General features: G+C 39.1%; 1 protein-coding gene across 1 annotated transcript in view; it reads right to left on the bottom strand.

The window, feature by feature from the left end:
• The window catches only part of MRC1 (mannose receptor C-type 1), a 98,421-nt gene that overhangs the window by 46,777 nt on the left and 31,181 nt on the right, over positions 1-20,463 (bottom strand). Inside the window, exons 6-9 of the mRNA XM_042945032.1 lie at positions 18,762-18,908; positions 13,782-13,967; positions 5,005-5,162; positions 3,086-3,196 (exon numbers count right to left, since the gene is read on the bottom strand). Coding sequence (XP_042800966.1) covers positions 3,086-3,196; positions 5,005-5,162; positions 13,782-13,967; positions 18,762-18,908 — 602 coding nt within the window. The remainder of the gene's footprint in view (positions 1-3,085; positions 3,197-5,004; positions 5,163-13,781; positions 13,968-18,761; positions 18,909-20,463) is intronic.

The following is a 20,463-nucleotide window of genomic DNA, read 5'->3' as shown; positions in this document are numbered from 1 at the left end:
TACAACTATTAAAAGCTAACAGGCATTTCTAGGGAAATGCCAAGCAAAAGATAGCTTCTGTGGCAATTAATTTAAAATTGACTTTCTGGTCAAAAAAAGGATTAGTATGAATAAGGAAAATAATTACACTATCAAGGACTGACGCATCAGGAAGATATAATGCAGTTCAAAGCATATAAAACAAACATTGACAGAACTGTAAAGAGAATATTTTGTCAAGGAGACAAAATACTAGGAATGCAGAACATCTGAATTATACAAATTGTTAAAGTTTATCTAGTCACCGTATAAAGATCCCTGAACCGAACAATCAAAGATCATTCTGTTCAAGCACACGCTGAATATTTACAAAATCTGACTATTAACTACACCATAAAGAAAGTCTTGGCAAGTAAAAACAACCAAAACTGTATATAATCACAATGCAGTGAAATTAAAATCAATAGTTTCTAATTATTGAGAAACTAAAAATCAAACAAAATCCCCATCACAACCACCAAAACCACACACACACACACACACACACACACACACACACACTCTCTCTCTCTCTCTCTCTCTCTCTTCTAAATAATTCGAGGATAAAATAAATCTTAATGGAAATAAAAAATATTTGGAAGTGAATCACAATGAAAGCACTAGATAACAAAACTTCATTTGTTTGGTCCACAGTTTTAAATTCACCTTTTATTTCTGCAAATATTTAAACACACATTCATAGTCGGTTAAGCGCCTGACTCTTGATTTTGACTCAGGTTATGATCTCATGGTTCATGGGAGGAAGTCCCGTGTCAGCACGGAGCCTGCTTGGGATTCTCTCTCCTTCTCTCTGCCCCTGCCCCCACCCCTGTCTGTCTGTCTGTCTCTCTCTCTCTCTCGCTCTCAAAATAAATAAATACACATTAAAAGAAAAACACATTCGCTGGAATGTCATGTCCATTAATTCCACCATCTAAAGCACCCAGTAGTAGATTTTATAATTTTGGGTTTCAAACTCATCTGAGAGATTCCTGGAAAAGGGAACTTCTGTGTACAGAGTCTTTACATTTGCCTCTGTCCGACATCCAGGAATATCAGCGACTCAGGACCACTTTGCACTAGATTTCCCACAAAGGTAGCAACAAAGTGAAAAATGAACCTGAAATCAGGCCTGTGGTTTTGAATTCTCCAAAAGATCACGTCATCGCGTGCCCAGGCCCAGACCAAAAAAGAAATAAAAAAAAATTTTAAGTCTTGTTATCTTTCTTTACCGGTGAGTGGATTTTTTTTCCTAGTCTTCCTAGCTTTCTGAAGAAGTCATGCCTACAGAAGGTATTTTTAAACTGGCCAAATTATTTAACGTCTCTGGGCTTTAGTTTTCCCTTCTAATTAGGAGCATAGCATTTATCCTTTAAGGTCATTGGTGGCATAATAACCACACTCAACAAACAAACACTTGTGGATATTTTTTTTAATATTTCGTATTACTACCCTAATGATTAAATTGGATTTTATCACATGTTGTAGACATGACAATGACTGGGCTATGTATATGTATACATATATACATACATAAACTATATATATATGTTACATATATATATACATATATATACATACATATATATACACATATATATACATATATATACATACATATATGTATACATATATAAACTTTAATTGTATAGAAGTCATGAAATTTAAGGACTATTTATTATTTCTAGAAAATTACAATAATACACACATAAACACATATGCATATGATTAGGCAAAGGATACATAAGTGCATTGGTAGAAAAACCAGTGGTCTAAGTGTAGAGACCTGGGGTCAGGATGCTGGGGTTCTAGCCTTGCTTCGGTACCCTAAGAAAGTCCAAGCTTCTCTGGGCTGAATTTCCAGAACGTAAAAATTAAAGGGAGGATTTTGATCATCACAAAAATCCTTGATGTCTCTAACAGTCTCTGATTTTCTGTATCTGCTCAATGTTTCTTTTATCTTAAATTTGTTAATGTTTATTTACTTTTGAGACCAGAGAGGAAAGACACAGAATCTGATGTCGGTTCCAGGCTCTGAGCTGTCAGCACAGAGCCCAACACGGGGCTCGAACTCACCAATAATGAGATCGTGACCCGAGCCCAAATCAGACGATTTACTGACTGAGCCACCCAGGTGCCCCGGCTCAATGTTTCCTTCTAGTTTATTTGGACAGTACTGAATTGTGTTTCATGAACTCTCAGCTTTCTGGTGTTTGTTATAAGACGATCTGATCACAACATGACATGCTTGGAAAGAAAATTGGTTTCTACTTTATTTTTATCCAAGAGAAGTGAGAAAGGAAGAAAAGAGGAAGATGAGCAATTCAGCAGTTAAACAGGAAAATGAGAACCCAACAAACACCCTGTCTTCTGTAGTTTCTTTATGTGTTTAGAAACTGTTTCACAGAGGCCATTTGCTTCAACCTCAAAGAACTAGAAGAGTTACAGGGAGGTAGAATGCCAAGTGCGATACAGGTGAGGGGGATGGGCAGTAAGATGGCGAAGCTTTATCCACTTTAACTGATGGCTGACGGCTACTACCAGCTCATCGGATCTCTCCCCTCCCAATGCAGCCATCTACTGCGAAGTATCCCCGTCAGATGTAGCCTTCTCAAAAATATTATAAATGGAGAAAAATGACAGGAGAGTTGGCTATCTGAAATTCATGGTTATCTTCTGGAAATGTTCCTACCACCTATGGGATCATCGACCACCAATAATACCTCAGTGACCCTTCTTTCCAGGACCTTAACCCATCTGACTCTCATTACCCTCACGAGGTTCCACGGGTGTGTGGTTTTATTCTCTGTTCTAGCTCCCCCATTTGGGGTGGGAGAATTCCCCCGAAGTTCTGAATCACATGCACCCATATTAACTGTAGAGGGCACCTGAAGAAGACTTCAGGGAGAACAAATACCAAATACTACCAACAAACAGTTGAACATTTAAAAAGTTAGAACATCTGACTACCTATGACAATGATACAACACTTTCCCAGGCAAAAGTAAAGCCAAGATATCACAGAATATTTGCTGGTCTGAAATGATTGCATATGTTTTATACTCACTTTCCGGCAGCCTCTTTCTACTTCTACTGTTCCTGAAGGTTGGGTTTGAGATTTCATCTTACAGATGTAGTCAAGAGGCCGCTCACAAGCCCTATCCGCCCAGTACCCGTCCTACGGAAAGCAAAGAGAAAAAAAAATGAATGATTATCAGCTGTTTCACTCTGAGGCCATTTTCTTGTAATGGTGTCTCAGGAAAGGAAAACGAAGATTCGAGGTTCTTAAGAGAAAAATGGCATCTGTGAAAAGGAAAGGTGAATTGACATTTTATAAGTAAACAGCAAATTTGACTCCGGCTGCAAAGACGTGAAAAGCTATTGGGGCCCCAATATGTTTTGATACTATGGCTATCCATGCCACTGTGTAGAAGGATCTAGAGAGAAACTAAAAATGCTTGTAAGCCCCTAAGTGATTATACCAACAGAAGGTCTACATGCAGCCTCTCCCATCAGCTGTTTTCAAGTTAACCAAGTACAGAGAAAGCCTTCCAGAAAAACTCCCTCACCCAACACACCAAACTTGAAAACACACCTTGAAACCAGTCATCTCTCCTCCCTTTTCCAATTTGTACTGAGGAGTGTCCTCCCGGGTCTACGACTCTGCCCTCCAGCCTGCTTCAGATTCCACCTTCTCCCCCTTCCTCAACGACTGCACATCAAAATGACCACTCCTCTCCTTCAGTCTCCTACAGACTCCTTCTGTATTGTCTGCCTCTGGTTCCTCATTTCTCACTCAGTTGCAACCTACTGCCATCTGGTCCTCAATCTTCAGCCAGAGTGAGAGCTATACATTGAAAAGTTGGTTTAGCCACTCCTCAGCTAAGGCATGTTTTCTCAGTCTCAACACTCGCCAGCTTTCCTACCTGTCCGTCCACTCTAACTCCGTGCTTTAAGCCATATTGTCCTTCAGTTCTTTATAAGAAGGATGTTTTCTGGTTTCCTCTTCCCAGGACACACTTCTGCCTACCCTTTCAATAGTTTATACCTGCTCTTTTCTTAAGCTTTCAATTAATCACAATGAGGGGCACCTGGGTGGTTCAGGTGGTTGAGCATCTGACTGCGGCTCAGGTCATGATCTCATAGTTCGTGAATTTGAGCCCTGCATGGGGCTGTATGTGACAGGTCACAGCCTGAAGCCTGCTTTGGATTCTCTGTCTCCCTCTCTGTCTGCCCCTCCCCTGCTCGGACTCTGTCTCTCTCTCTCTCTCAAAAGTAAATAAACATTAAAAAAAAACCAATCACAACAAAAACAACCACAATGATGAAACAGCAGCTAATACTTATTGAACAACTGGTTTGGGGCAGTCACGGTACTTGTTATACACATTAACCCATTCAATCCTTACACTCACTGTTAAGCTGGGTACAATTAGTATGCCCTTTTCATGAATGAGAAAATAAGCCAGGCATCCAGACCCAGCCTCTTAACCACCGTGTTCGTCATCCATTAATAAAAGATAACCTGATGATATTCTTCTGTCACTAAACTCCTATTTAGGCCGTGGAAGCAATCTTTTCGAATTTGACATCTCCACGTAACCTAAAAGAGCAAACGTAGCTCTCCAGGTACAGAGGGCAGACGGTGCAACCCAGAAGAGATCTAAGTGCATCTGCTCAGAGCAACCAGTCAAAAGTTGAACCAAAGCTCTAATGTGATCAGTCAAGTTGTAAGAATTGCCATTTAGAACCCAGCACAGGAACAAGACGAATATGTTGGTTACTGGTTAATTTCACCCCTGCACCAAATGTTTCTATCTGCTGCTTTTCTCTTCCCCTTGAAAATTTGACTTCGCCAAACAATAGAAACACAGATAGATCACCTAGACTAGAAGCAACCTAAACAATAATAATATGTAATAAGCGAGGCAGAATGGAACATACCCTGTGGCTTTTGCTAGGCATCAGCAAATAAAGTTGCCTTACCTTGCCTTTCATTACAACGCAATCTTCCTGCCTGTTGTTTTCATGGCTTGGTTCCCCCCGCAGCCATTTAGTAAATGTTACCGGGGTGCCATCGCTCCACTCAAAATACATTTGGATCTTGATGTCATTTAAGCCAATCCATAACTCATCATCTGGCTCTAAAGAGGAAGAAAAACATGAAATCAATGTACACATGTTTTCTTTCCTAAAATCAGGAGGTTATCGGGGAAGGAAGGCTCCCTGCTTTATTAACAAAAGTTCGACTCCCTTAAGATTATAACAGATAAAAGACCATTCTCTTGAGTGTTAATCTGACGTGTCAACTACACTTTATGTTGTCAATATTAGTTTCATTGAGCAAAGTATTCTTTACATTGTGAAGGCAACTGTATTCTTTTATTGTACAAGTGTAACTTGTATCTCCTGGGAGTTGCTAAAATGAGGCTGAGGTTGGTCCATCATTACCCCCTGTTTTGTGAAGCTACTCTTTTGTTATAAATAACTTTCCATACAAACTGTACTCATTGTGTTGGAAATATGACAGCTTACTTATACATTGCTCTATTTGACTATCATTAAATCTCATGAATGTTTTAAAGTACTATTAAAAACCACTTCTAGTTTACTTACTATGTTATTATTAAGAACATTCCAGATATTAAAGCTTAATAACTGTACTAGGAGTGAGAAAATATATAAATGAAGGAGTTGAGCTGTCTCTCCCGACATTTAGGACTTATTTATTAGTCTATAAACATAAATGAATCTGTAATCATGTTCACCATAAAATACCAGACAAACTCAACTAAGTAACAAATAAACGTTAAAACAAAAATAACCAGGTACAGATACAAAATATCATCATTTTGTTTTAAAGTTCTATGAAGAACATTATTGACCTTATCTGTAGTTATAATTCCAAAAATATTATAACTAAAATTGAACAAAATGTAAGGCCTAAGTCTTCATGCCTAGAAACATATGTTTGCAAATTTAAAAAAATTAATGAATATTTAATTTGTTCTACTGGAAATTTCATCATGAATGCTTGACTTTCGGCCTTTAAATGGCAAAAATAAAATTACTTGCCAAAGGACTATAAAGATGATGTTGTAGTAGAAAATGAGAAAAATGCCACACTAAATAGGAATCTCCCTAAATGGTTTAATCTCTTCCTCCTAAACGTTGTCTCCCAACTTGCTTTTGGAGAAGTCACTGATTGGCCCATTGCCAGCCCCAGCAGATGTTTCCAGCACCTTGAGGCATGAATGACGGTGCCAGGATGAAACCCTTTTCCTTTCACTTAATTTGGCAGCTCATGATCTTTTGGGCAGCAAATGTAGGCTTCAAAATGACCTCATATGCCCGTTCAGGATTTAGGTTCAAAGTTAATAAAAACCTAAACTCTCCCCTCGCCCCCGCAATAAGTAAATAAAATAAAAATAAAACCCGAAACTCCCAAGGCCCACAGTTAAAATAAAGTGTTAAGAGTTCCCTATAACATTTTTTCTTACTACATTGTGCACCCCCATCTAGCTTTTGTAATTCCTAAACACAGCCTACACTCTATAAAAATATATAATACACAAGCGGAAAAAGTCATTAAACCAATTGTTATGAGTCTGTTAGGGAAGCTGTCTTAGTTGATGTAGTCATAACCTAGGTGCGCAAGTCCCAATTTCTCCACTCTATTTCCACAATCAGTATAAAAAATATCCAAAAAAAAGATAATTATCTCAACTAGCTAGAAAAATTTTTCTAGGCTTTTGATCCAGAAATAATAATTTTACAACTTTTCTTTACCTTTATCCATATTATTTTCACTGTTTTAAATAAAGAAGTCTTATCCATGACAAAAAAGGGAAGGTTTCCCTAGTAAAAATTTATTAATTCCTCTTCTGAATTGAAAATCAACCTCTGGGGCGCCTGGGTGGCTCAGTCAGTTGAGCTTCTGACTTCGGCTTAGGTCATGATCTCACAGTTTGTGAGTTTGAGCCCCGCATCAGGCTCTGTGCTGACAGCTCAGAACATGGAGCCTGCTTCAGAGTCTGTGTCTCCCTCTCTGTCTCTGACCCTCCCCCGTTCATGCTCTGTCTCTCTCTGTCTCAAAAATAAATAAACATTAAAAAAAATAAATTTTAAGAAAAGCAACCTTTGCCAGAGGCAGTTCAAGATGGCAGCACGGAAGGATCCTGAACTAACGTCCTCCCATGCAGACAACAAATCTATAGCTACATATGGAACAATTCCCTCTGAAAGGAGCCTGAGAACCAGCTGAACAACTACAGTACAACAAAAACTGAAATACGGGTAGGAGAAACAGAGACCTCGTCTTGCCAAAAACTCCACCAGGGTGTAGCCACCCACCATCAGGAGGGTCTCACAAATATGGAACTTCTCCTCAGGGAGTAATGGGTTTGTGTCTCACACCAGGCACCCCCCACTCTCAGGATGTGTACTGGAGAGATAATCCCCCCAAATGTCTGGCTTTGAAAACCAATGGGGCTTAAATCCAAGAGAACCATAGGGCTGTAGGGAACAGAGAATCCACTCATGAAGATGTCACATGTGGACTTACTCACCCCAGGGCCCGGGGAAAAAGTAGAGCCTAGACCACTTGCAAAGGAGATTCACTTGATAATCTTAAAACTTCTGCCAGAGGGGCAAAAGCCTGTTGGAACTCTCTCCAGAGAAAGATGTTGATAGGCACCGTTTTACCTTCCTCCTCTACCTTGCTTGAGCCGCACTGGTTGCCACCATTTTTGCCCTATCAATCTGATCCACTATTGCCCACCCCACCACACTGATGCTGCAGCCCTTCCAGAGGCAGGGGCAAGGGCCCCATGCCCCATGCCACTACTGCAGCCCCAGAAACAGCAGGTACCATTCTGCTTCCTCACAGCATTTCCATGCACAGCCAGCACAAAGGATGCCCGTTGAATCTTGGGCTCCGGTAGCCAGGAGGGACTGTACGTCTGGGCCCCATAAGTCTGAAACAATTGCAAGAACAGTTCAAGAAACGAGTAATGAGCAGAGCAAAGTTAAATGGTAAGGATGATGCCCACACAGGGCCACCACTTTAAGACTGAGAGAGATTACTGTCTCAGAGAGGGACAAACAAAATGAAGAAACAGAGGGGGCGCCTGGGTGGCTCAGTCGGTTGAGCATCCGCCTTGGGGCTCAGGTCATGATCTCGCAGTCCGTGAGTTCAAGTCCTGCATCAGGCTCTGTGCTGACGGCTTGAAGCCTGGAACCTGCTTCAGATTCTGTGTCCCCCTTCTTTCTCTCCCCGTCCCCCACTTATGCTCCGTCTCACTTTGTCTCTCAAAAATAAATAAATTAAAAAAAGTTTTTTTAAACCAGAGGAATATATTCCAAATAATTAAAAAAAGAAAAAAGAAACAAGATAAAACCCAAGAAAAAAACTTAAAGAAATGGAGATAAGTAATTTACACATACACAACATTCCATCCAAAAACAGCAGAATATGCATTCTCTTTAAGTACACAAGGAACACTCTTCAAGAAAGACCACATGCTAGACCACAAAATAAGTGTCAATAAATATACGAAGATAGTATGAAACCAGAGATCAACTACAAAAAGAAAACTAAACATCTAACTTTATACCTAACGGAACTAGAAAAAGAAAAAATAAAACCCAAAGTTAGTAGAAAGAATGAAATTAAAAAGATCAAAACAAAAATAAATGAAAGAGAGACTAAAAAGATAACAAAAAAGATCAATGAAATTAATAGCTGGTTCTTTGAAAAGATAAACAAAACTGACAAACCTTTAGCTAGACTCAATCATATAAAAGGAGAGAAGGTGCAAATAAATAAAAATGGAAATGAAAGAGAAGAAATTACAACTGATAGCAAAGAAATACAAAGTATCATAAGATACTACTATGTGCAATTATATTCCCACAAATTGGACAAACTAGAAGAACTTGATAAACTCCTAGATATATACAATCTTCCAAGACTTGATCATAAAGAAATACAAAATCTGAACAGACCAATTAATAGTAAGGAGAAGTAATCAGTAATCAACTCCCCCCCCTCAAAAAAAAAGTTTAGGGTCAGATGACTTCACCAATGAATTCTACCAAACATTCAAAGAAAACTTAAAGCCTATTTTTCTCAACTTTTCCAAAAAATTGAACAGGAAGGAAAGCTCCAAAACTCATTTTATGAGTGTAATATTGCCTCAATACCAAAAGCAGACAAAGATAACACACACACACACACACACACACACACACACACACACACACACACAAAATTATAGGCCAATATCCCTCATGAACATAGATGAAAAAATCCTCAATAAAATGTAGCAAACAGAATTCAACAATGCATTAAAAGGATCATGACCTTTGAGATTTATTCCAGGGATGCAGGGATGGTTCAATATCTGAGAATCAATTAATGTGATGCACTACACTAACAAAATGAAAATACAAATCATGTCATCATCTCAAGGGAGGCAGAAAAAGCAGTTGACAAAATTCAACATCCATTTATGATAAAATCTCTCAGCCAATTGGGTATAGACAGAATGTACAGTAACATAATAAAGGCATATATTGTGAGCCCACAGCTAACATACTGAATGTGAAAAGCTAAAAGTTTTTCCCTTAAGAACAGGAAAAAGACAAGGATGGCACTTTTGCCACTTTTATTCAACATACTATTGGAAGTCCTAGCCAAAGCAATTAGGTAAGAATAAAAAATAAAAGGCATCTAAATTAGAAAGGAATAAGTAAAACTATCAGGATTTGTGATGACATGATTTTACAGACAACCCCAAAGACTCCACCAAAAGAAAAAAAATGTTAAAACGAATAAATTGAATAAAGTTGCAGGATACAAATAAATTTAATAAAAAATCTGTTGCCTTTTTATACACTAACAATGAACTATAAGAAAGAGAAATTAAGAAGACAACCTCATTTTCAATTGCATCAGAAAGAATAAAATACCGGGGAATAATTTAACCAAGAAGGTAAAAGAAAATTCTAAGACACAAATGAGAGAAATTGAAGAAGACACAAATAAAAAGATAGTCCATGCTCATGGATTGGAGAAAGGACAGTCTCTTCAGTAAATGTTGTTAGGAAAACTGGAAGCCACTTACAAAAGAATGAAACAGGGCCACTATCTTATACCATACACAAAAATTAATTCAAAATAAAGACTTACATATAAGTCTGGAAACCATAAAACTCCTAGAAGAAAATGTTAGCAGTAAGCTCTTTGACAATGCTCTTGGTAATACTCTTTTGGCTCTGACTCCAAAGGCAATGGCAACAAAAGCAAAAATAAACAAATGGGACATCAAACTAAAAAGCTTCTGCACAGCACAGGAAATTATCAACAAAATGAAAAAGCAACCATACTGAATGGAAAAAGACATTTGAAAATCACATATTCATTAATGGTTTATATATAAACTATATAAAGAATTCATACAGTTCAATAACAGAAAAACAATCTGATTTTAAAATAGGCAGAGGATCTGAATAGAAATTTTTCCAAAAAATACATATAGATGGCCAACAGACACGTAATAAAAGATGCTCAAAATCACCAACCATCAGGGAAATGCAAATTAAAGCCATATGAGATATTACCTGACACCTACCACAATGACTATTCTCACAAGGACAAGAATAACGAGTGTCTGCGAGGATGTGGGGAGAAGGGAACCCTCATGCACTCTTAGTGGGAAAGTAAATTGTTGCAGCCACTGTGAAAAACAGTATGGAGGTTCTTCAACAAATTAAAAGTAGGACTACCAGATGATACAGCAGTTTCACTTCTGGGTATTTAAAAAAAAAAATCACAAACACTAACTCAAAAAGATATATGCACCCCCATGTTCATTGCAGCACTATCTACAATAGCCACGATATAGAAATGCCTAGGTGTCTATCAATGGATGAATAAAGAAGATATGGTATATATATATATATATATATATGTTCCATTGCATGTACACACACACACACACACACACACACACGCACACACTCAAATACTATTAAAGCCATAAAAAAAGAATAAAAACTTTCTAGGGGCACCTGGGTGGCTCAGTCGGTTAAACATCTGACTCTTGATTTCGGCTCAGGTCATGATCTCACAGTTCATGACATCGAGCGCTCCTTCGGGCTCTGCGTTGACAGGGCAGAGCCTACTTGAAATTCTTATTCTCTATCTCTCTCTGCACCCTCTTCCTCTCTCTCAAAAGTAAATAAAATAAATATTCAAAAATTTGTTTCAAAAAAAGAATAAAATCTTCCCATTTACGACAACAGACAACATGGATGGACCTTGAGGGCATTATGCTAAGTGAAATAAATCAGACACAGACAAATACCATTTGCTCTCACGTATATGTAAATTTAAGAAGCAAAACAAATGAGGGGCACCAGGGCGGCTCAGTTGGTTGAGCTTCGGACTTTGGCTCGGGTCATGATCTCACGGCTAGTGAGTTCGAGCCCCACATTGTGCTGTGTGCTGACAGCTCAGGGCCTGGAACCTGCTTCGGATTCTGTGTCTCCTTCTCTCTGCCCCTCCCCCTCTTGCGCTCTGTCACTCTTTCTCTCCAAAGTAAATAAGCATTTTAAAAAGACTTGTTTTTTAAAATAAAAAACAAAACAAACGTACGGACAAAACAAAGCTCAGATACAGAGAATAGATTTGTGGTTGCCAGAAGTAAAGGCAGGGGGTTGGGGGGAGATGGGTGAGGGCACCAAGCGGTTCAAACTTCCAGTTATGAAATTCAAAAATCACGGAAGTGTAATGCACAGCACGGTGACCAGAGTCAATGCAGGTAACCAGGTTTAGTGCAGTGATCATGATGCAATGAACACACATGTGCAATCAAGGTTGTACACCTGAAACTGATAAAAAGTATGTCAATTATACTTCAATAAAAAACGAATAAATAAGTAAATAAATAGAAGCAACCTTTGCCACCAGCTTCGCTACATAACTATAGCAATAAACATATCAGCTTCTGCTATTACTGCATCATGTTATAGAAAGTAGAGCAAAATGTGCTCTTTGGGCCTATGGCCTCTTAACGAATCTGTTTTTCACGGATTCATTTGTAACACTTTATCACCTGCTATACGTATCATGACTTGTAGGTCGTGATATTATTCAGACCTATCAGTCTTGATCCCATTATTACCGTCTAGTCTGATTTCTCCAGAAGGAGTAAATATAAAATCGAGAAATGGCGTCCAGGCGGCAGCAGGCTACCATCAGGGCCTAGGAACATATGCGCAGGGGAAAGAATCCCATCTGGCACCGGTGTAGGAGTCCTAGTGCTTTGGGGTCTTTGCAGTCTCTCTCTGGGACGACTTTACCAATTCCTGTCTATTTGTCAACTGTTTGGTCTTTTCCCCTCGCCACGGACTCCTATCAACGTTCAGGCTCTACGTGTCAGGAAGCAGCCCTCACCATCGTCACCAGCCATTTCCTCTTGTTTTGCTGGGTGGAAATGGACAGCTGCAGCTATTTAGAAGTCCCACGGGTGGAAGCAGAAAATGATAAACATTTAATCAGCAGGTATCGCCGAACGCCCGTTATCGTTAGGTTCCTCCCTGCCCGCCACCCCTTCACGGTGAGTGTTCCCAGCTCCTTCTCCCCAGTGTTTTGTTTGTTGGTTTGTTTGTTGACAGAACCAGCTTTTGAAAGCTTTGCAATATTTTGTTTAGTACATGTTCTATATAATCTTTAAATTACATCCCTAACAAGGGAGGCATAAATTTCTTTAAAAGATTTAGGCCAACACCCAACCACCCCAATAAAATATCCTGGTTGTTTTGTTTTGTTTTTTTGCTGCTCAACACTGTGACAGCACTAGCTAGGTTAACAAAGAAAATAAAGGCACCTGGGTGGCTCAGTGGGTTGAGAGTTCGACTCTTGATTTCAACTCAGATCATGATCTCACAGTTGGTGGGTTCCAGCCCTGCATCGGGCTCCGCACTGGTGGTGCGGAGCCTGCTTGGAGTTCTTTCTCTCTCCCCTCTCTCGCTCTGCCTCTCCCCTGCTTGCTCTCTCTTTCCCTCAAAATAAATACATAGACTTAAAAAAGAAAGGAAAATCCAGAGTATGAGATTTAGAGATGTTTCTGCTGAGAGAAAACATGGGCACTAAGAAAGAAAATACAGGGGCGCCTGGGTGGCTCAGTCGGTTAACGCATCCGATTCCGGCTCAGGTCACGATCTCACCGTTCCTGAGTTCAAGCCCCATGTCACGCTCTGTGCCAACAGCTCAGAGCTTGGAGCCTGCTTCTGATTCTGTGTCTCCTCTCTCTCTGCCCCCCTACCACTCATGCTCTGTCTCTCTCTCTCTCTCTCTCTCTCCAAAATAAAATAAACATTTAAAAAAGAGAGAGAAAGATCTTTTAAAAAAGAAAATACATATACACAAATACTTCCAATAGATATTATTGACAAATTTGAGGTAGGCTGCTCTGAATCCGGATTATACAGGGAAAAACAATATTTTTTAAACTACCTATTAACTGATTACATATCAAAAGAAAAATAAGTCAAATTCTCTTTTTGTGATACAAACTCTTTAAATTTCTAAACAATGTTTTACTTTCATGCATGATTAATATTTGTTGTATTAAATAATCTAACTATTAATTTTAAATCACTAAGTTTAACATTTATGATTAAATTTTCTAGTGATGGGAGGAGAGCGGGAGAAGAGCGGGAGGAACCAAACATATTACAGATTTAAAGGTTCTCACCATATCCCAGCTGGGAGAAGATAAAGTCAAATTCCTCGATGCTGTGGATACTGGCTAGATCGCCACCTTCCTTCCTACATGCAGTCAAGGCATCTCTTTGGATTTTCTTCTCCTCTCTGTAAATCTTGTAACAGTGGCCTGCATATGGCCACCACTGGCTTGGACAGTTAGTGGGCACATCACTTTCTAGAGAAAAAAGAGTTTGGAAAACATTTAAGAGGGAAGGTTGTTCTCATTATAACAAAATTTTCCATCATTCTATATAAAAAAACAGTTCATAGTTATAAGCAACTAAAGGTAATATTTGTTTTTCATCTTTGGCATACATATTCACAAAAGATAAACCAGGTTGGGTTTGCTTTTCAACTAAAAACTATACGAATCCATCTTTCATTTTAAAATAAAACTACAGGTACCTGAGTGGCTCAGTCGGTTAATTGTATGACCTCGGGGCAAGGATCTCATGATTCGTGGGATCGAGCCCCACACCAGGCTTTGCACTGACAGCTCAGAGCCTGCTTCAGATTCTCTGTCTCCTCCTCTCTCTGACTCTCCCCTACTCACACTGTCTCACTCTCTCTCAAAAATAAACATTTAAAAAATAATAATAAAATAAAATAAAGCTACATGTGAAAACTCTTTTTTTAAAAAAATTATACCTACAAAGCCACACTAAGATGCAACAGATCGTCGCATTTTATCGTCAGCAAACCTGTACTAAGCACGTTATGTAAATGTTGGAGGCACAAAAGATTTGACATACAATACATTCCTTAAAAGATTTCAATTTACTTTGATTTTGTGGACACTAGGGAGCCAATCATTCCTCAGAAGAAGGGCAATACTCAGAAAACAAGCACAAAAACTGGGTTAAAATGGGGAATAGAATGGGTGGGGGCAGAAGGGCCAACAACGAGCCACAGAGACCAACCACAGCAGCATAAGCTGGCCACCTGTGCCTCTGCCCCAGCCCATTGCCTCTGGCTTGCTCCCACAAGGTGGCATGTGATCCTGTGGTGATCACAGCGAATTCGATTCAGAAGTCTTTCAGGCAACACCTGAGTTTGCCACAAGTTGTGTGACCTTGGGCAAGTCACATCACATGAACCAAAGTAACCATATATAACATAACCATATTAACCATACTAATATTAAACTACCCATCCTCACTGTGTTCTTCTGAACTACAAAGCATCTGAGATAACGTTCCTATAAACTGCAAATATCACACAATTATTATTTAAGTCAATAGGTCATAGTGGCCAACATCCTAATTATTACTACTAACAGTTACGGCCAAATTTCATAAATCTTGATTTTGCATTGCAAAAAAATGTACTGTAATAGTCATGAGCTGGGGAAAGTGAAGGGAAAGATGCGTGGGGCAGAGACTCATATTATTCATCCTTGTATGCCCTAGAACCAGCATGGGCCTGCCATATGGCAGCGGTGATGAATGCTGGTCAAGAAAAAGAGCGGAAGATATATGTGCTACACGGCAGCTTCGCGTTACCGTTTACAGAAACGATTTCAAACTGCAGTTTAGCAATGCACCTTGCTTACAGAGGGACCGTATTACCAAATGAACGTTAATTAGTATATGTGTTTGGTAGTACATGTTCTCAGATGTGCTGCCTTAGTAAATGTTCAATACAGTGAATGTTTGTTATTCATTTCATGAATCCCTTAAAGCCATTTTTCCTTAAAGACTGGGACTGTCTGCCACATCTTTGTTTGAGTCCAGGATTCGGTTTACAGTAGTCATTTAAGTAAATGGTCACCCACGATGACTGCATCACTGTAACAGTAAAAAATGCACATACTTAAAAATTCTAGCCCCTCAGTACAATTGAGATATTGCACACTGTCACGTTGCAAAAAAAAAAAAAAACCAGAAAGAAAAGAAAAGGAAAGGAAAGGAAAGGAAGGAAGGAAGGAAGGAAGGAAGGAAGGGAAAGAGAAAGAAAGAAAGAAAGAAAGAGAAAGAAAGAAAGAAAGAAAGAGAAAGAAATAAAGAAAGAAGGAAAGAAAGAAAGAAAGAAAGAGAAGAAAAAAAGAAAGAAAGAAAGAAAAAGAAAGAAAGAAAGAAAGAAAGAAAGAAAGAAAGAAAGAAAGAAAGAACAAACTTAGTATAACTCTGGAGCCCTCTGGTGGGATGTTTTGATTTTGCTACCTAGGAAGCTGAAAATGCAGCAAATGCTGAGGACCTCAAAAACTGAATGGATAACCTTAAAAAATATCTTAAAACATGAAGATAACCAATGAAAAGGAGTTCCATGGGACAGCCACAAAAGATCACCCGTTCCTGTAGAGCAACACTGTCCAACAGAGATATAATGTAAGCCACAAATGAGAGCCACATACATAGTTTTAGATTTGCTAGTAGCCACGTTAAATAAAAGCAAATAGAAATGGGTAAATTTAATGTTAATAATATATTTTATTTAACGCAAAATATTTTCATGTCAACATGTGATCAATAAAAAATAAATAATGAGATATTTTATGTTTTCACATGCTAAGTCTTGGAAATGCAGTATGTATTTTACACTTAGGGCACATCTCAATTCAAACTAGCCAGGCTTCATGCTCTCAATGGCCACTTGTGGTTAAGTGGCTACCGAATGGGGCAGTTCAGGTTTAGAGACCCAGGATTTGTGAATAAACAGGGTAGCATTGGAAGGACCAACAAGGTACAAGGTAGAACTCTTGCCCAAGAGGGTCACCAATCATGGGTACTGTGTCATTTTCTTTTTTTTTTAATGTTTATTTATTTTTGAGACAGAGAGAGACAGAGCATGAATGGGGGAGGGGCAGAGAGAGAGGGAGACACAGAATCGGAAGCAGGCTCCAGGCTCTGAGCCATCAGCCCAGAGCCCAACACGGGGCTCGAACTCACGGACCGCGAGATCGTGACCTGAGCTGAAGTCAGACGCTCAACCGACTGAGCCACCCTGGCGCCCCTGTACTGTGTCATTTTCACTCTCATATGCTTTTCCAAGCTCTGGTTTATTTGAATTTATAGATAAGACAGAACGATTAACCCAGGAAATACAGAGAAATTCAAAAACCAATGTCAAGGGGCGCCTGGGTGGCTCAGTCGGTTAAGCGCCCGACTTCGGCTCAGGTCATGATCTCACGGTCCGTGAGTTTGAGCCCCACATAGGGCTCTGTGCTGACAGCTCAGAGCCTGGAGCCCGTTTCAGATTCTGTGTCTCCCTCTCTCTCTGCCCCTCCCCTGTTCATGCTCTGTCTCTCTCTGTCTCAAAAATAAATAAACGTTAAAAAAAAACACAAAAAACCAATGTCAAAGTGAACGTTAGCAGGTGAAACAAGGCAGGTATTGTAGAGAGATAAGAATAACTTACTGAAGTCTTGACAGTATGAATGAATTTTCACAGAAAGAACAGGTATTAATATTTCCCCTTACAGATGAGGAACCTACAACGGGGGAGTTAAGAACAAGGCTAAATTCCAGAATTCTGCTTCCTGTACCAGGGAAGCTATAAAACAACTATTCTCCTCTTCCCCAAAGTGGCAATTCCAAATCTTCTGAAGAACTGTATGAGCTTTTCCAAGAAGAAAGAATCATACTATTTCTCCTATGGGAGGAAGAGAGGATATGAAGTACAAAGGCGACTGAGGTCTCCTGGACAATGCCTGCAGTCAAAATGGTGCCTCTGTAAATATCAAACCCAAGAACCATGACCCTTATCTGGAGATCTTGACCATATCTGTATCTATTAAAATTGCAAACACACCCACTCTCTGATCCAGCAACACCACTGTGAGGAATGATCACATGCACGAAATGGCACGTGTAAAAAGTCAGTCAGTCTAAGATTGTTTGTAATAATAAAAAGTTGGAAGTAAATTGAAGGTCCATTAATAGGTGACTGGTGAAAAAGTCTACATGGTCTCTCTCTGCAATGGCTATGGTGCAGCCATAGAAACAAAGAGGCTATTTATGTATCATATGGAAAGATGTCCAAAATTTTTAAGTGAAAAAAAGTCGAGAATATATGTACAGTATGCTTCCATTTGCATAAAACAGAAAAAAATAATTATCAGCATATTTTTTATATATTTATTGAGTAACCAGGTGAGGATAAACACCCAGAAACAGCTCTTTACCAGGGAGGAGAAATGGGTGTTAGAGGTAAGAGGTGGAAGGAAAATACTATTATTTTCTATCATTTTGTGCCTTTTGACTTTACAGCCAGGCAATGAAATTGATTTTACAAGTCCAGGAGAAAAGTCAAGAATGCCACACTGTCCAGTTTCTCCAGAAGAATCCATCCAGCCATACATCCAGCCATACAGCCCTTTAGAGCATTAAGTGTCCCTGCAAAAACAGCTTATAGTGAAAAAAGTGTAGATTGTTTGCTTTTCGTCAAGGCAAAAATGCCTTAGTAATTTAATTCTTCTATAAAAGTATAAGAGAGAGCATAATTGGATTCTTTTCCCAGATTCTATCCTAAATGTAAAAGTAAGTTAGTACTTTTGGGATGTTTTATCCCATTTCTGTGAAGACTTCCATTTGAGATGCTAAACTTACAGCATTAGAGCCTATATGGAGCCTTAAACAGTGAGAATATAATAAAAACATCCCTTTCAGATATTTATTTCCTCTCTTGGATTCCAGTTTTGTCACATGTGCAAGTTTTATATATCCTCTTAATATCCTTTTCCTCATCTAGAATGTGTGAATAATCATGCCTACCTCACAGGGCTGCTGTGAGGACAGAATTCTGATTGCTGTTCTTTCAAAGGCTTTGTGCATGCCTGAACACCACAGCACACTCCGGAAATGTTACTGCCCATCACCAGTAACCAACAAAAAGAAATTCTGTAGGAACATCATTATATTTACTCCATAAATTATCAACAAAACCTCTCATTTCACGCAGTTATGTAAGCTATGATTTTCTTCTTTCAGTGATAATATTTTATACACTTCAGATCAAATGGATCACTCACCAGAGGGAATCACAAAAGAATTCAAAGTTGTGTTGCCTTTTTTGCAAATATAGCCTAGCTTCTGAACACATTCCAGATTTTCCCATTTAGCATTTTTCCCAGGATTTAATGACACACAGCTTTTTCCAGGTTCTGTTGATGGACTTCCTTTGGGGAAAAGGAAAAAATCACAGTGGGATTATCATAGGTAATACAAGTAAATAGCCCCCCAAAACCTCACGTCTTCATCCTTGGGATTTAATGGATCTCCATTCTGTTATCTGCCGCAAATTCACCAAGAAAGCTTTTACTGATTGACTGCAGAGCAAAAGACATGTTGCGTGTCTATTTCTTTACTTGTTGTTGGACCATTTCGATGTCTAAAATGTTGATTATACACGCTTGCTTCTCTGAAATAACTTCCCCCTCCCCCCCCCCCCCCCCCCGCCACCAGAATTTCAACAAGAAAAGCTAGGGCTTATAATCCTGAACAGCCTTCACACTGGGTTTGGTTATGTATAACAGAGAGGTACTGAACAAAATACAAGAGACGTGATGCTCTAAAGCAGCCATATTTAAAAAAGGTGGACACCTACCAAACAGCTAAGTAAGGCTAACTGTGAAGAGCAAACTAGAGAATTTCTGAACACGGGAAAAATTTCCCCAAATAGGGAGAGGAGACAGAGAGGACAACAGTGAAGAGGAGAAAGACAAGAGGAGGAAAGCTTGGGAAGCAACATGACACAGGAAATGCCAATCAAGTAAACGCGAAACTAAGATTGTTTCTCAAGATTTTCAACCCAGTCTACCGAAGAGTTTTAACTGCTAACCCCTCATCCCCTATCTTACTGAAAACTGATAAAAGAACCAGATAAAGTCAACGTCGGGAAGGCAACGGATACAGGCAATGATACCCACATCTCTCATGCATTTTTGCTCGTTCATGTAGGATTTTAAAACCAGTACTCCGAAAACTAGTTCTGTCTCACACCTGAAGCCAAGGTGATGAGCCACAATTTATTAATGACTCTGCTTTGTGACCTGCCACATGTATATAACCCAGACCTGGACCTCACTTTCCCTTCCTGCAAAATGAGAATCACATCACCTGCTCCGTAAAGCTTTTGTCAGAAATTTTTAGAAGTAGTGAAATAGCACACAAAGCGAACCACTGTTAGTGGTAAGGACTTTAATACAGCAATTAATTGTCTGTAAATGGCTACCATGGTTATGTGTTGCTTGATCAAAATTTTATGCAATGACCATTGCTGATATTCCACAAGGTTTCTAATTTTAGTTGGAAGAAACTCTCCTATTATTTCAGAAGGTGATTTGATCTTGTGCCTACTACTTCCCAGGAATTTCGTTTAATTTCTTTCCCTTTATCATTAATATTCCAGTTTCATCGCTCACTTTCACTGAAGTTATACCCCCTCTTTTCTCACTGAACTCTGGGAATGCAAGTGCAATGCAAATTAAATATTACAGTCATCACTCCAAAACTGTAAGGTAAATAAAGAGACTTGCCCGACATACAATAACTAAGCAACAAAGAGTAAACTCTATTTCCTGAAAAAAAAAAAAGATCATTATTGATTGATCTGATTGAGCCCAACTGCCATTCTCCCATTTAATTGGACTTTAATCCTCACCCACAAAACTGACATCTGATATTGCCTTACAATGTTGATTTCCCATGTTGTAGAGGCAAATAGAGATGACT

Source organism: Panthera leo, chromosome B4, assembly GCF_018350215.1.
Source record: "Panthera leo isolate Ple1 chromosome B4, P.leo_Ple1_pat1.1, whole genome shotgun sequence".
In the NCBI taxonomy this organism is placed as follows: domain Eukaryota; kingdom Metazoa; phylum Chordata; class Mammalia; order Carnivora; family Felidae; genus Panthera; species Panthera leo.
Note: the sequence above shows the minus strand (reverse complement) of the source record. Positions and strands in the feature narration are given on the sequence as shown.